This window comes from Gymnoscopelus microlampas (genome assembly GCF_963454915.1).
Source record: "Gymnoscopelus microlampas genome assembly, chromosome: 17".
Taxonomy (NCBI): Eukaryota; Metazoa; Chordata; class Actinopteri; order Myctophiformes; family Myctophidae; genus Gymnoscopelus; species Gymnoscopelus microlampas.
Genome location: NC_139954.1, coordinates 23,108,983 through 23,124,764, shown reverse-complemented (window position 1 = coordinate 23,124,764; position 15,782 = coordinate 23,108,983). Strand labels below are relative to the sequence as shown.

The following is a 15,782-nucleotide window of genomic DNA, read 5'->3' as shown; positions in this document are numbered from 1 at the left end:
CCTCGACATGACAATAAGTTTACTGTCCGAGCTTCGCTGACAATAATAACAAGAAATGAACGCCACATTGCACTTAAGAATATATCAACCGTAATAACCCACATGAGCAATGTTACAAACCGAAGGACTCAATAACGTTACATGTTATGATGTACCATAGGCCAAATGTACAGTAGGCTGCCGCGAGGCATTCAATTCCCTCTCTGTTTCATTGCACACCAAAGGTTGCAAAAATAGAAGATATGGCTTGTTTTTCCTTTTTAATTTACAACACACATACGGCTTGCGCGTGCGCACACACACACACGCACGCACGCGCCCGCGCGCGCACACACACACACACACACACACACACACACACACACACACACACACACACACACACACACACACACACACACACACACACACACACACACACACACACACACACACACACACACACACACACACACACACACACACACACACACATATAGCGCACAGCATAGAATATTGGCTCATCTATTATTACTCCAAGCACAAACTACGGAGCAGCATCACATCGTTCCTCCCCAAGATGGGCAGCGGTGCCTCGCTCCGCACGGCGTGCTGTGGCTTTAAGAGGGATCCTCAGACACAGCCAATGACAACAATGCATGTTCCGTATCCCTCAGCTGGGGCCGACCTGAGGTAACCCAGCCTCTTATTATTTTAGCAGCAGTACATGGAGGAATGCTAGCAAAGGCAAATAGGCTCCAAAACATCTCTACTCGCCACTGCTGGCACTGAAAAACAGGATGCGTGGCCCAAACCTGGGCCATCACGACAACTCGGCTTGAAGAGAGCACGAGAGCACCAAGCCAGCCATGGATGGTTTTTAGAGCCAGACCCCGAAGCGGTTTGCCAGACCACCTGACCGACTGACCACCTGACCACCAGACGTAGCTCATGATGCCGTAAAAAAAAGTCATGTCTGTGTCACCAATAAATTGTTTAAAGGGGAAATAAAGAAAATATTACAAGCTGCATTTAACCCATTAAAACCGGGAAAGCATCATTTTGCGTCATTTTAGATTTTCTGCGTTGGCTACTCAAAAATAGCAGATTGTACATCTGTTATTTTTGAAAAAAATAGAAACATCTTGAAAGCGTTTGATTTTTTTAAATAATTTTGATTTTTTTCTTAACACAAATCTCAGCCTCAGGTCTTAATGGCTTAACAGCACTGCCCAGGCCATTTTACAGTAATGCTGCATGTTGCACTGCTCCCTGGATTTTCAAGCAAAAGCCAAACCCTGGGTGTGTTATTCTTGCAAGAGGGAGGTGGTGAGGAAAGAGATGGAGGAGGAGGAGGAGGGAGGATTTTTCACCCACCCCCACACCCACACCCCCAGTTCTCGCCTCTCAGGTCTAGGTCCCCCAGGTACCCTGGGCTGTGCTGCTATTGTATTGTTGTCCAGGATGTCCTTCGGCTTCAGGTCTTGGTAGGCCCAGATAGCGTTGCCATGGCAACGGCTGGGGCTGGGCGGGTGGAGCTGCAGCCTCAGTCCAGCCCGGAGCCATGTGTTGGGGAGGAGAATAGAAGAGAGGCACTCTCACACACACGGGGAGAGAGAGAGAGACAGAGAGAGAGAGAGAGAGAGAGAGAGAGAGAGAGAGAGAGAGAGAGAGAGAGAGAGAGAGAACTCAGGTTTGTTTTCTAAAAGATGGCCATCATTCTGCAAGAGACCATCTCTCCTCTTCAGAAAAAAAATACAAAATAAATAAAAAAAACATGCCAAGACCTTTCAAATAAGGTCTCGATCTGCCCAGTGGGCAGTTTCACTGTGTCAAAACATGCTCTCCACATATTCAGATGAATGCTGGGCAGGCCTCCTTTTTATTCAGTGTAGCTTTGCCACAAACAAACTCATTCAACTCCTACTCTAAATGCTTGCATAGAATTCTGATCACTTGGACTTTCTGGGAATGTGGAACTAGGAACTCTAAACCCCCGATTCATACTTTGTTGTGCATAGGTGTCGTTCGCCTGGAAATTGCCAATCTACAAGCTCACAAACCGTCGCACCGTGACAAGCTGTGGGCTTGTAGATCTGCTATTTTTGGCGCGTGACACCGGCTTGCAACGGAGTATATATCAAAGGAGTAGTTCACCCCAAAAATGACAATGAAGCCTTGAATTCATGGAGATTTTTTTGTTTTTGTCGCCAATAATTTGATGACCGGTTGAGTCGAATCAAAGAGTCTGGCAAAGAAAGGTCTGGCACTTTCCAACCTCTATGACTGCCTGCCTAGATCCAAACCGCCCCCTCAGGTCTTCAAGTGCTGACCTGCTCGAGGTGCCTACAATAACAATAACTGCTTCTACGGGCCGACAGCGTGGAATACATTTTATTTGAATGTTGTTTTATTCTTTTGCTTTTCTTTTTTTGTTTTATTGTTAAATTAGTTGTAATTGTAATTGTATTATTGCTCTGTAATGCATTTCATGTCATGAAAGGTGCTATACAAATAAAGTGTATTTTTATTATTATTATTACTGAGTCTCCTATTGACCGAAGACGCAGTCATCACATTAGGAATGCGACAAAAACAAAGAAAATCTCCATGAATTCAAGGCTTCATGGGGTGTGTAATTGATAGGAAATAAGTAATCTTTTGGGTGAAATACTCCTTTAGGCATTATAGCCGTCTACGGCATGGTACAGTGAGTGCAGCTCGTTGCTCGGGGGCAACGGCCAAGTCTCTCCAAGTGTGTCTACAGTCCAGCTAATCCAGTGGTTTGTGACCACATTCCTAATGAACTGGCCTGCAGCACGCTTCTCATAGGAAATCAATGGCTGGTGCATGCCTCTCCTTGTGGCTGTAATGACTAATGAGCTAAGAGCAGGGACGGAGACTTAACACAGAGTAATGACCTAATGGAGTATAGCCCCCATGCATGGTAGGGGTCGCATCGGAAAACTTTGACCAGTCGATTGTCATGCTCTCTCATTCTACAGAAACGCTGTCAATTAATTTCCAATCAGACACCCCATGGGGGGGGCAACATATTAACAGAGAACAAGTGTGAAATGAAGAAGATTCTTTCAAGCTAATAAAACAGTGTGTATACACAGTGTTCTCTGTTGCTAGATTTGGTCCGCTGGCAGCCAGGGCTCAATAAGCCAGCAGTGCACTGTCCATCAGCAGTAGAAGGCTCTGTGTGTGGGAGATGAGGACAGAGAGAGAGGAGAGAGAGAGAGAGAGAGAGAGAGAGAGAGAGAGAGAGAGAGAGAGAGAGAGAGCGAGAAGGAAAGAGGGCAGATTAAGATCACCTTTCCATTTGCTGCTCTCTGAAATGAAATGGCCATCCCAGGTGTGAGGGGGAGTGGGATGGAGGGAGGAGGGCAGTGGAGTGTTGAGGCATCTCATTTGTCCCTCCTCCCCGCCCTCCCATCCCAAAACGAAATCCCTGGATAGCTGGAGAGGGACCGAGCAAAGAATGAGGCCAGTGCTACAAGAGAAGAAAAGAGAGAAGGTAGAAATATGTGTATTTCCACGTAATGTATGCCTTTCCTGTTGCTTTTATGCGCTTAAGTCTGCATGGGTGAAGTATTACGGAATACGTCTTTTTTGGTCCGTTTTATGTATTTGGTACTCATGCATTGAAACTCATGTCAGCCTTTTCTCAATCCAAGCCGATATCTCCAGGCTGGGGTCCAGTGGCTCCCAGCTACCTGATGGCTATCAGCCCTGTGCTGACGGAGCTGATAGCTGCTCGCTGGAGCGCAAGGATAAGGCACAGCCAAACCGAGCCAGACCAGACCAGACTAGCTGATCAATAAGAGGTGACAGGCCTCCACAGAAAACTCATGACCTTCTCAGACCCAATGCTGATCTCATATACCCACTGACCTCACATCACACGCACACGCGCACACACACACACACACACACACACACACACACACACACACACACACACACACACACACACACACACACACACACACACACACACACACACACACACACACACACACACACACACACACACACACACACACACACACACACACGTGAGCATGTCAATGGCTGAGCAAACACATCCACAAACTGCGGAATTGAGCAGGGAACAAAAGACAAACATGTCTACTGTATTTGCGAATGCAGATATTTAACCTATCATAAGGACACTGGCAGTCACTGAACAATGTTGGCTGGAGCTTTATGTTCCCATGCCACCAATCAACCAATGCTGACATTGTGAACGAGGCTAAGATGTATTCCCTTTGATAAAGCAGTTGCCCATTGTTAATTACAGCTTGTTTTCAAAGGTCAGGTTTTAATGGGAGGTAATTAGATAGGAAGTGGAGTTAAAAGGTTTGAAACAAACCTATACAGTATAATGTGAGTACAGACAGACTGCATAAAAAGTCATATAATGTGGGACGTTAGGTGTGTAGAATGTCGTCCTCCAATAATTATTAAGCCAACAATAAATCCAAAATCTATACTTTTAATATGTGTACTCTCTCTCTCTCTCTCTCTCTCTTTCTCTCGCTCTCTCTCTCACACACACACACATGCACACATACACGCACAGCCACACATCGTAACAGACGGACCCACTCAGCCCCTCCAATGCTTTGTTCCCATGTCGAGCGCCCAGAGCAACTGTGTGCATCTGTGTCACAGAGGCTGTGGACCTGCTGCCACGGGCTCAGAGGGGAGGAGAGGAGAGGAGAGGAGGGGAGGAGAGAGGAGAGAAGGGGAGGAAAGGAGGGAAGGGTGGAACATGGACCATATTAGCAGAGATATGTGGGGAGAGAGGGTTAAGGAAGGTTATAGCAAGAGAGGAAGGGTATGTGTGCGTGTGCGTGTGCGTGTGTGTGTGTGTGTGTGTGTGTGTGTGTGTGTGTGTGTGTGTGTGTGTGTGTGTGTGTGTGTGTGTGTGTAAGGGGGTGTTGGGTGGGATGGAACAGAGTAGGTGGATGGATGGATAGGTGTGGAGGGGCGTGGAGGCGGGTGGGGGGAGCTGCGGCTGGGCTATGAAGAGGCCAGCAACTCTGCTGGCAGTACACAGCCAAACCCGGTGTTAATTTAACTCTGGAGAGTGTTCACCACCAGTTTTTTACACTCAAATCCAAATTCAAATTCAAAGGAGCTTTATTGGCATGAGAAAACATACGTTTACATTGCCAAAGCAAGTGTCAAAATATAATAAAAACAGATGAAAATGGGGAAAGTATATACAGTTGGAGGGGGTACAGCATTGTGTAAACAGAACTATGTCACATTGCGGTGTTATATCCCGTTATATGTACAGGGTATAAAGCTTTTTGAGACAAATACCAGCAATCTTTTGCAGTCACTTTGGGACAGCATTTTTTCTCAAAACTATTTAAATAGTATACAAAAAAAGCCTCAGATTTAAAACGTGTTTAAAGGTAGCAGCTCTGCTTATATGTGCAGTAGGTCTAGAGGTCTGCTCAGGACACTCAATGGTTAGTAGTCCTTAGGGTGCTTGTATTCCTTTGGCTAACCTTCTTTTATCGCAACAGTTCACAAATCTTGCTGCTGTGTCCGCACATTGTTGTATTAGGTATGGGAGCTTTTTTGTCGTCTTTTGTCGTAACTCACAGAGTTAAATGAACGCTCTGGATTTGACTGCGTAGCGGAGAGGTTAGGGAAGCTGCTGCAACCAAGGAGAGCAGAAGAGGGCTGATGAGGGGGAAGGGTGTTCAGTGTGGCGGGGGGTGGGGGTGGGGGTGGGCGGAGAGGAGAGGAGCGAGAGGGGGGCCAGAGAGAGAGGGGATATGGACCTGAGCCAAGGCCCGGTCGAGCACAGAGCACACGGTGCAAGCATGCCAACAGACCCCCCCACCCCCCACCCCACACTTCCACCAAAGAGAGAGAGAGAGAGAGAGAGAGAGAGAGAGAGAGAGAGAAAGAGAGATAGAGAGAGAGAGAGAGTAAGAGGCAGAAAGTAAGAGGGAGAAAGCAGTCAAAAAAAACTATTGTATGACTGTGTTGTTGTTTTTTTGTATTGGGCTTGAAAACACTTCCATATTTTCACATCTTGTATTTGATATAGACTGCTGACATCATCAGCGATTCTTCAAACATACTGTGTTGTTTACGTATGATTAGATTCAAAGATGAAGTTATACTGTACGTTTACGTTGCAAAATCCTAAGTGTTAGTTTAACTCACACTCAGGATTTTACGATGTATAGTGCTGTACATGGTGAGGTTTATTGGTCCTCATCTGAACTAAGGCCAGATTCTTTAACCCATTCAATCTGGGAACGCATACTGTGCCATTTTATGGCTATAACCATCCATTATTTTATACTTTGAGCTAATTAAAAAATAGCAGATCTACAAGCTCATAGTGCGGCACAGAGTGCCGCGCTACACGCTTGTAGATCTGCTATTTTTTTGAAAAATCGTGAAAATGTGTGCAAATCTTTGAATATATATATATATATATTTTTTTTTATTTTATTTTTTTTAATTACTCTAATCTTTGCTTCTGGGGATTCTCCAAATGTCTTCTAAATCCTAATAGTAAAAAAAAAACGTATGTTGCTATGATATCAGTGGTTCTCAAACCTTTTTCATGTCAAGGACCCCCAAAATGATATGTATTAGTCCACGGACCCCCCCCCCCCATCTCAAAATATTTAGTTCCAGGGACCCCCCCAGAAGCAAAGATTTGAGTTAAAAATGTATATATATTCAAAGATTTGCACAAATGTTTACGATAAAATAAAATAAAAAGCAGATCTACAAGCTCGGCACTCGGTGCCGCACTATTAGCTTGTATATCTGCTATTTTTGAATAGCCAAAGAAATCTAAAGTGACACAGATGCGTTCCCGGATTGCATGGGTTAAAGATGCAAGAGGAGCAGTTCATGTGTTGTGTTATAGTGTGTCTACAGGCCTCCTCACCACTGCTCACTTCCCTTTCTATGTGCCCCAGGACACCACACACCCCCATGTGACGTGTCAGCGAGAAATAGCAATCTACAAGTTCACAACATGTAGCATCGCGGGCGCATTGTGTGCTTGTAGATCTGCTCTTTTTGGTGCAGGACACCAACGTACGACTAAGTAAAGCTGGCTTTTACTCCCCAACTTCCTCTCAGTGCAACAGGTTTTTTACTGAGCAGGGAATACACAGACCAGGGTGAAAAAAAGAAGCACAAGCACCACAACACACTCGTCGTCACATCACGAGTCAAAACCTCGGCAGTCATAACAACAACAAAAAACGCAGAGCAGAACAAACAGCGTTTACTGTGACTTTCTCTGGCAGGGCATTAGCTGAATAATACTCTGTAATTCAGTTATAGGGAGAGCCTGGGACTGATCCTTATGTTTAATAATAAAATACAAATATTTAACATATTGTAATCTAGCGTGCTGGTAGAAAGAGGGGAGAAGCAGCTGAATCGCAGCTCATTTGCATCACAGACTAACCTCCTCAACCTGCTACATGTTAAGCCGCCTGATCATGACCTTATTATGTGGCCCTTATTCTGGCCCGGGGAGCTCATTCAAACAGCTCCCTGTAGGCTTACCTCTTAGCCGGAGTAAGTGGACAGCTACAAAAATGGCTGACTAAAAGCTCTCCCCCTAATGCTCTCTTCCTCTGCACAGACAAAAACCTTGACGTGAACTCCAAACAGCCCTCTATAATTCATCTCTGCACCAGACTCTCACCCTCACCCTTACACAGCGTGCGTCAGGTAAATATTCTTCATGATGTATGCGTGCGACTCAGCGTGTGTGTGTGTGTGTGTGTGTGTGTGTGTGTGTGTGAGCACAGGGGCTGGGGATGTGTGTTTTCCCTCATCCAGCCCTGAGCCCTGGATGTACTGAGATGGACATGGAGATGTTTTGTTTTTTTCCTCGAATCATTCCTGGCACTGTGTGAATGGTCTCAGAATTTCCATTTCATAAGGCGTATTTCCCTTGGCAGGAGCAGCAGGCAAAGACTTTTGGATGCTTCTGGGACATTTTTGAACGAGGCTCAAGAGAGCACAGAGTGCTACTACCTCTCTATTCTGAGTATTCACACTTCTGTAAGCACCGGCGACTCACAATAGCATCAAACCCTGGCATGGGCCTGCCATGTTTTGGAAAAAAGAAAAAAGAAACGAAAAGTTCCTTTAGGGTAAAATAAAAAGAAAGAAAAAAAAAACACCTTAGAGACACACACACTCCACTGATGCACTTTGCCTCAAAGCACCCTAAACATTTCCTCTGGGAACCAATCAGCTCCACAGAGAGAGAAAAAAATACGTGAACGTGACGGTTAATAGAGGGAATAGCTGCGCCATTCATGCTTTTTGCTCTTTTCATCCCCGGGAATAGACAGTCCAACATGAAGATCTTATCAGGTCCCCATAAATTCATATTGAACGTCTGCCTCTATCTCTCTGATTCCATTTGGGCCTCGGGTGTTCTTGTATGTGACGTGGCAGACATATGTTACTACTTCTCTCTTAAGCCTGATTTATATTTCGTACTACAAAGATGTCACATGTCAAAAATAACCGATCTGCAAGCTCACAAAGCGGCGCATCACGACGTGTTGTGAGCTTGTAGATTAGGCTATTTCCGTCATGTGACGGGGTATAAATTAAGCATTACACGGTACCCCTAGACATGTACCCTGTAAGTCGGGAAATGGGGGGGTGGGGGGGTGCGACATCTAAGGGCGCATGCTACCGATGTTGCAAAAGTCAGTGTCACAATAAAGCGGTGATGCGGTGTGGTTTTATTTGAAGTGGCTGTCGCCAGCAACATGTACTGTAGACTGCAGCCTACATCACAGCACTTATCTGCCTTGCAGGAACACTTTTAAGCCCGGTCTCCCTGTTTGTCAGGGGCCAATTATCTACAATATGCTCGTCAACATGCCACTTACAGGAAAAAACAGGCATTTATAGAGAGAGGAGACACAAAGGGCAACAGACAGAGACAGGCGGTGCTAAAACGTGTACAGGCTGAATGGAGTTGGTAACGGCTGCATATTGATTAGATTGATCACATCACGCCACGTAACAACAGACAATACAGAGGCGCGTAACACCTTGTAAACACCTGTACACTAATTTAACTGAAAGGGAAAATCCACCCTAAAATTTAATTCACATGATATTTATATCATAATATAGCTACAACAACATTTTACAGAGCGACAAGACTGTGGTGATGATGTCATCAAAGGACAAATCCTGGGGCTTTTAATCACTTGTAACTCTTAGTGTACACATTTAACCAAATGAACCCCTATGGGTGCATTAGGTTAAATTTGTACACTCTCATTATTAACTCTCAGGATATTACAGTGCAGGATATTATAACAGAACCAGTGGTAGTTTTACTGGGACATGTGTGCATTTTCTGATCCAGAGCGGTAAGCCCTGTAGTATACTCAAACATCTGGATGTGTGATATCTCAAAACAAAAACTGTATGAGCCCACAAATACAAAGTCAAGCTCTACACAGTGTCACAGCTGACAACATCACACATTCATATAACTACAAAGGCACTTTGGGCGATTAGCCCCTTACTACCTTAAATGAGTGGTTCTCAACCTTTTCAGGCCGCGACCCCCCAAAATAATCATATTTGAACTGGGGACCCCCCACCCTGATAAGCACTTGGAATTGTAGGAGTTGAGGCCCCTGACGCTGCCGACCCTCCTTCCAGCTGTCCCCATCATCACCTTTGCGTGTAATCTAACAGTGTCTATGGGGTTTTGGGTAGATGACTGTTCTGGTGGCAGCACAGAGAAGTGTATGTGGCCGCGAATCTGCATCCTGGTCCCAACTATAGATCAGAGGTTCTCAACCTGTGAGTCGGGATCCCCGAGGCAACAATTTGCCTTGTTCCGTTGTGAGCTTATAGATCGGCTATTTTCACAATATTTATCTGTGGAACTGCTTGTCAGGGAGGGGGGGTCCCCAGTTCAAAAATGATTATTTTGGGGGGTCACAGCCTGAAAAGGTTGAGAACCACTGCTATAGATGGTCATGATGAGCATGGGTTTGTCATCCATATTTCTAGAAATTATTATTATTATTATGTGGACACCACCTCAACAACCAGTGGTTGAATGATGACATATACATATACAGATGTACATGTCATCATTAATCATATTCGGCGGGTGACCAGAGAAATTGACCAACATTGTCTTTGCATAAGTACACACAGACGCAGCAATTGTACAACTGGTCTGGCGTGGGAACGTGAACACACAAACACACAGAGGTGGAAAATAACTAAGTACATTTACTCAAGTATTGTACTTAAGTACAATTTTGAGGTACTTTTACTTCTACTCCACTACATCTCAGAGGCAAATATTGTACTTTTACTCCAATTATACATAGCCTGCGAGTTAGTTCAGGCAGTATATACTCGAGAGGTTACACACTGCGGTTATGCATACGGAGCTAACTACAATACTATTACACAGACCATACGTCATAGCTGACGTGACATCAGCTGACCAATCAGCGGGTTATTTAAGCTCACCTCAAGTCTCTGTTTATTCTCTGCTGTCATTTGTCCCCTGGTCTGTTGGTATGCAACTGTTTTCTCCCACCACCACCCCAGCACCACCAGTGGCCTCTGCTATTGGTTCTGTTCCCCATGGGGGGTTGTTATGTTATGGTATATCTATCTCCCTGCTCTTAATGGTTAATGATGGCTGTAATATTGTGTTGAGCAAGGAGAAAATAATGTTGCAGAGCCTGAACGCCAAGATAAATTATTATATCCACACTTGTATTCACATTCATAATAAAATATTGGTTCAAATTATTCGTGAGTTATCTGACTGAGCAACAATCATTTGAAAACTTGAGTTACTAGTTACTTTGCAGATATAAATGATTATATTATAAAACATACATACATTAACCATTTAGCCCTATTTTATACATAGACTATTTGAAAATAGCCGATCTACAAGCTCGTAGCTTGTAGATCTGCTATTTTCAAAAATGTTTGTACTTTTACTTTTGGTACTTCAAGTGTATTTCTATGCCAATACTTTTGTACTTTTACTCAAGTAACATTTACTCAAGTAACATATCTGAATACTTCTTCCACCACGGCATATACAGATGTACACGTCATCATTAATCATATTTGGCGGGTGACCAGAGAAATTGACAGAGTCCAACATTGTCTTTGCGTAAGTACACACAGACGCAGCAATTGTACAACTGGTCTGGCGTGGGAACGTGAACACACAACGCATTGCTGATCCTATCGGTGCGTTTTAACAGCGGGCAATACTGGGCGACATCGTCCAAAAATATAATGAAAGTCTATGAGAGCCGGCGATCGGGCGAAGTGGGCGGGGGGGCGATGAAAGATGGATTTTCTTTATCTTTTTGGGCGATGTTGCCCGGCATCGCCCAGTATCGCCCGCTGTTAAAACGCACCGTAAGTGTAGGATACAGTAGGATGTCTTGCTGCTCTGATTAGAGCAGGAAGACAGTCGTATGTTCGTAGATATTGACTTAATTGTCCAAGATCACAGGAATAACGCAAAGTAAATTTTTCTTTTAGGATTTTGGATTTCTCCCTTTAAAGCAAAGGCCATGGGAGCAACAGTTAATTTGCTGTTTGAAGACTAGGAAGGCTCATCTTCAAAGGAGCACCCATGGTCATTTTCAGGACCAATCACATAAGAAAGTTTATGTTTTAATCAGTGTTTATGTAAATTCTCTAAAGATCATAGGAAGAGAACAGAGACAGAGAAGGAGACATAGAAGGAGAAAGAGAGAAAGAGAAAGAGAGAAAGAGAGAAAGAGAGAAAGACAGACAGACAAGAGAGAGAGAGAGAGAGAGAGAGAGAGAGAGAGAGAGCGAGAGAGAGAGAGCGAGAGAGAGAGAGAGAGAGAGAGAGAGAGAGAGAGACTTCTTTAGTGCCCCAGCCATGGGCCTCAGCACCTGAGAGGAAACCAGCTCCATTTATAGAGAGATGATACCCATGTAAACACACACGAACACATGCGCGAGCGCACACACACGCACGCACGCACGCACGCACGCACGCACGCACGCACGCACGCACGCACGCACGCACGCACGCACGCACGCACGCACGCACGCACGCACGCACGCACGCACGCACGCACGCACGCACGCACGCACAAATGCACGCACAAATGCACGCACGCACGCACGCACACACACACATCTGCCATTTCCCCCCCAAAAGTTAATAATTTGCAACATTTTTGCACATTTACACCTATCATGACATGCCCACAATAGGGACACAGGTTGGAAGTGGTAAACACACAAAGAAGCATACATACACATATATACATAATTACACGCATGCACACATAAGCAAGGCTCATGGAAGTTCCCATATTCTGGTGGATTGCCCTTGGGTCCTGGCTATTTCTGCCAGGGGCAGGGAGATCCTGTGTCAGTAATCCTGTCGGGATGAGGTGGATGAGGTCGCCGGATGCAGCTCAGATCCGTACACCACACACACACACACACACACACACACACACACACACACACACACACACACACACACACACACACACACACACACACACACACACACACACACACACACACACACACACACACACACACACACACACACACACACACACACACACGCACTAACCTGCACGCATAAATGCTCCATAACACACCCAAATGCACACACACACTCACACACAAATCAATTCCACACATGTAAATTATGAGAAGCAGGCATTAGAGCATGACTACTATTACAGTATATGCACCCAAACAAAACAAACTAAAGTAGAATTTAGTTCACTTACTGTACTGAGATCAAACTAAAGAGCTATCGTTTCCAGTTAATCCGAATTTATAAAAGAGAAAAAAGGAAGTGTCCCAAGGCAGAACTATTTAACCTATATCAAACAATGTACCTTTCATGTATTGATCAATGCTGATTTAATATCAGCTTTTCACAGAACAGCATTATGCCACAGCTTACCATCTGTTCAGTGACACTTGGTAAAACCCCTCCACCCACAAAACCAACACCACCTCTGTCCTTTCTCACGTCTCAAGAAAGTGGAAAAACAGAGAAGCTCTTCGTCTTCTCCTCTGAAGGAAACGTTCACAATATGAAAGGAGGTGCGAGTCGTCTGGTTTGCCGTCTCTGTCTGCATTTTTACCCACTTCTCATAAGCTGACTTCCTGAGCCGCTGCTCCGTTCTGCAGCTAAATCTGGCTGTTACAGACACACGCACACATACATGCACACACATACACACAAACACACACACAAGTCTTGTGACCTCTGCCTGCACCCGCTTACGATTCATATTCAACTCACGTTTAAGGGTTTATACTTTTAGTTGCGTGCTGGTGTCGCACACCTGAAACCGTAGATCTACAACCTCACAACGTGTTGCACTCACAAGTTGTGTGGTTGTAGATCTGCCATTTTCGGCGCACGACCCAGTAGGCAAACAAGTGTAAATCATGCTTTACAGACAAACACAATACTGTTTCTTAATATCGCTGCCCTGCACATAAAGGAATATGCTTAATACACCTTCAGAACAAAGATCCACCCACCCACACCCACACAATGCGCACGCACACGCACATACGCGCGCACACACACACACACACACACACACACAAAAGCGACACAGATGCACTCCTCCACAGCGCCCCGGAGAGAGGTAAACAGAAGACTCTGACATCCTATTGCATCATGTGCCTCAAATGCTGCGGTGAAACAGTAAAACAAGCTGTGGGGCTGTGACAGCGCTAAAAGTGAGGTGGTACACTGTAAAAGCCTGAGTGTTCATTTAACTAAGAGAGTGTACAAATGGAACCATTTGTACACTGTGGTCAGTGGTCAGTTTCCACCCTCTCTCAGTTAAATTAACACTGTGTGTATTTTTTACTGTGCATCCCTGAAGTTAGCAGTCACACTCATTTGTGACAACATCCAATAAGAGATAACTTTGGCGAGTGAAAGAGTGAACCAGTGAAAACTCATGTCCTGATAGGATCCGCCATGATGACCACACGGTAAGGTGTTGACCCTGAGAGTGGAAAATCACGGGTCCATTTGGGTCCATGTTTACACTCTCAGAAAGAGTTAAATTAACACTGGTTTTAGCCACCGAACGGACCAACAACCAGATCTGTATGTACTGTAGCTTTTTAAATGGGGTGACCTCTCTAGAACACCCTACACACGCGCGCGCGCACACACACACACACACACACACACACACACACACACACACACACACACACACACACACACACACACACACACACACACACACACACACACACACACACACACACACACACACACACACACACACACACACACACACACACACACAAACTCCACACCTCCACATAAGTGCAGGGTGTCAGTAGCTGTGTATCTAAAATAGCCTCTGACACAAAAACCTCACTTGTACCAAGGGGGAGGTGGTGGAGCGGAGTGAACCAGGATAAACGTGTAGATTAATCGGTGCAAGCTCTCCAGGAGACGGGGTGGAGGACTGTGGGTGTGTTTTTGAGTTTGTGCGCGTCCACGTGTGAGTATAGTGTCGGTCTGGGAGCATGTGTGCGGAGAAAGAGAAAGAGAGAGGGAGAAAGAGAAACGGGAAAAAAGAAACAGAGAAAGGGGGGGGGCGGGTACGAGAGAAAGAGAGAGATGGAGAAAGGTTAGCGCTCTGCGATCAATAACAAAATGCACTCACTGACTCCCATTCCCGTCTCTTATTTACTCTCAGTGCACAGGGCGCGGGGGTTGAGGTGACTACACAACGGTATTTAATGATTGTCTCAACATGACGGAGTACACAAACAAACTCACACTTTGCTGTACAGGATTCGTAAAGGTCCAAGATGGGACAAACTGTCACAACACTGCATTTAGTATAGGAAGACATAAACACACTAAATGCTCCCTTAAAAATATTAAAAGCCCTAAAGGTACTGTATATACTTTTCAATTCAAGAGAGTCAAGATTCAAGAGGGTGTATTTGTCACTCACACATACAGGTACCACAGGCGAAATGTTGGTGTGGCATGTTCGGCAAGACTGTGCTAACAACATTACAACACAATAATAATGATGATAATAGAAAATACCGTACTGAAAATAGCTATTTACAAGCTCACAACGTATAGCAAAGTGAAACGTTGTGAGCTTGTGGATCTGCTATTTTTCAAAATGAAAGAAAAACAAATACAAGCGTGAATATTTAAGGACATTTTTAGGAAATGTGCCCAAAATAGGGACACCAGGGTGGTGATGCTTGGTGACGCTTGTTGTGCGACAAAGGAAATACCAAGTAATGTAGATGCTGAGTGTACATTGCATTCCCTGGAAAACACACTGATGAACTCACTGTGAGCGAGACAAATGAGTCAGTCGTCACACAGCGCCAAATCACTGGTCTTCTCCTGCACAGGATAGGGATGCTTTCTATGGACAGTAACTCAGGGTGAAAGCGAGACCGAGTTATACTTATAGTTGCTCACGACGTGTCGCAGTGTGACGCATCGCAGTGGGAACTTGTAGATCTGCTATTTTGGGTGTGCGACACCGGCACGCAACCAAGTATAAATCAGGCATAACAGGGAGGGGGGATTCAGTGTGCAAAGCACCTATACATTGTTCAGCATCACCACAATGACCTACAATCACCCCAGCCATTTCCACACACCCATTCACCTCTTCCTCTCTCGCTCTCTCTATTTCGCTCTGTACCCCCCCTCTCTCTCTCTTTTT

At 44.9% G+C, this 15,782-nt stretch overlaps 1 protein-coding gene across 5 annotated transcripts in view; it reads right to left on the bottom strand.

Annotated features, from left to right (window-relative positions):
• Nucleotides 1-15,782, bottom strand: part of klf12b (Kruppel like factor 12b) — a 54,960-nt gene that overhangs the window by 32,726 nt on the left and 6,452 nt on the right. The window contains exon 2 of one of the 5 annotated variants that reach the window (XM_084085128.1): nucleotides 3,300-3,478. The exons of 1 other annotated variant lie outside the window; for it this stretch is intronic. In XM_084085128.1, the coding sequence (XP_083941254.1) occupies nucleotides 3,300-3,478 (179 nt within the window). Of the gene's footprint in view, nucleotides 1-3,299; nucleotides 3,479-12,818; nucleotides 12,839-12,997; nucleotides 13,109-15,782 lie in introns of those variants that run through there. 3 more of the 5 variants (XM_084085131.1, XM_084085132.1, XM_084085129.1) reach the window with 3 other exon arrangements.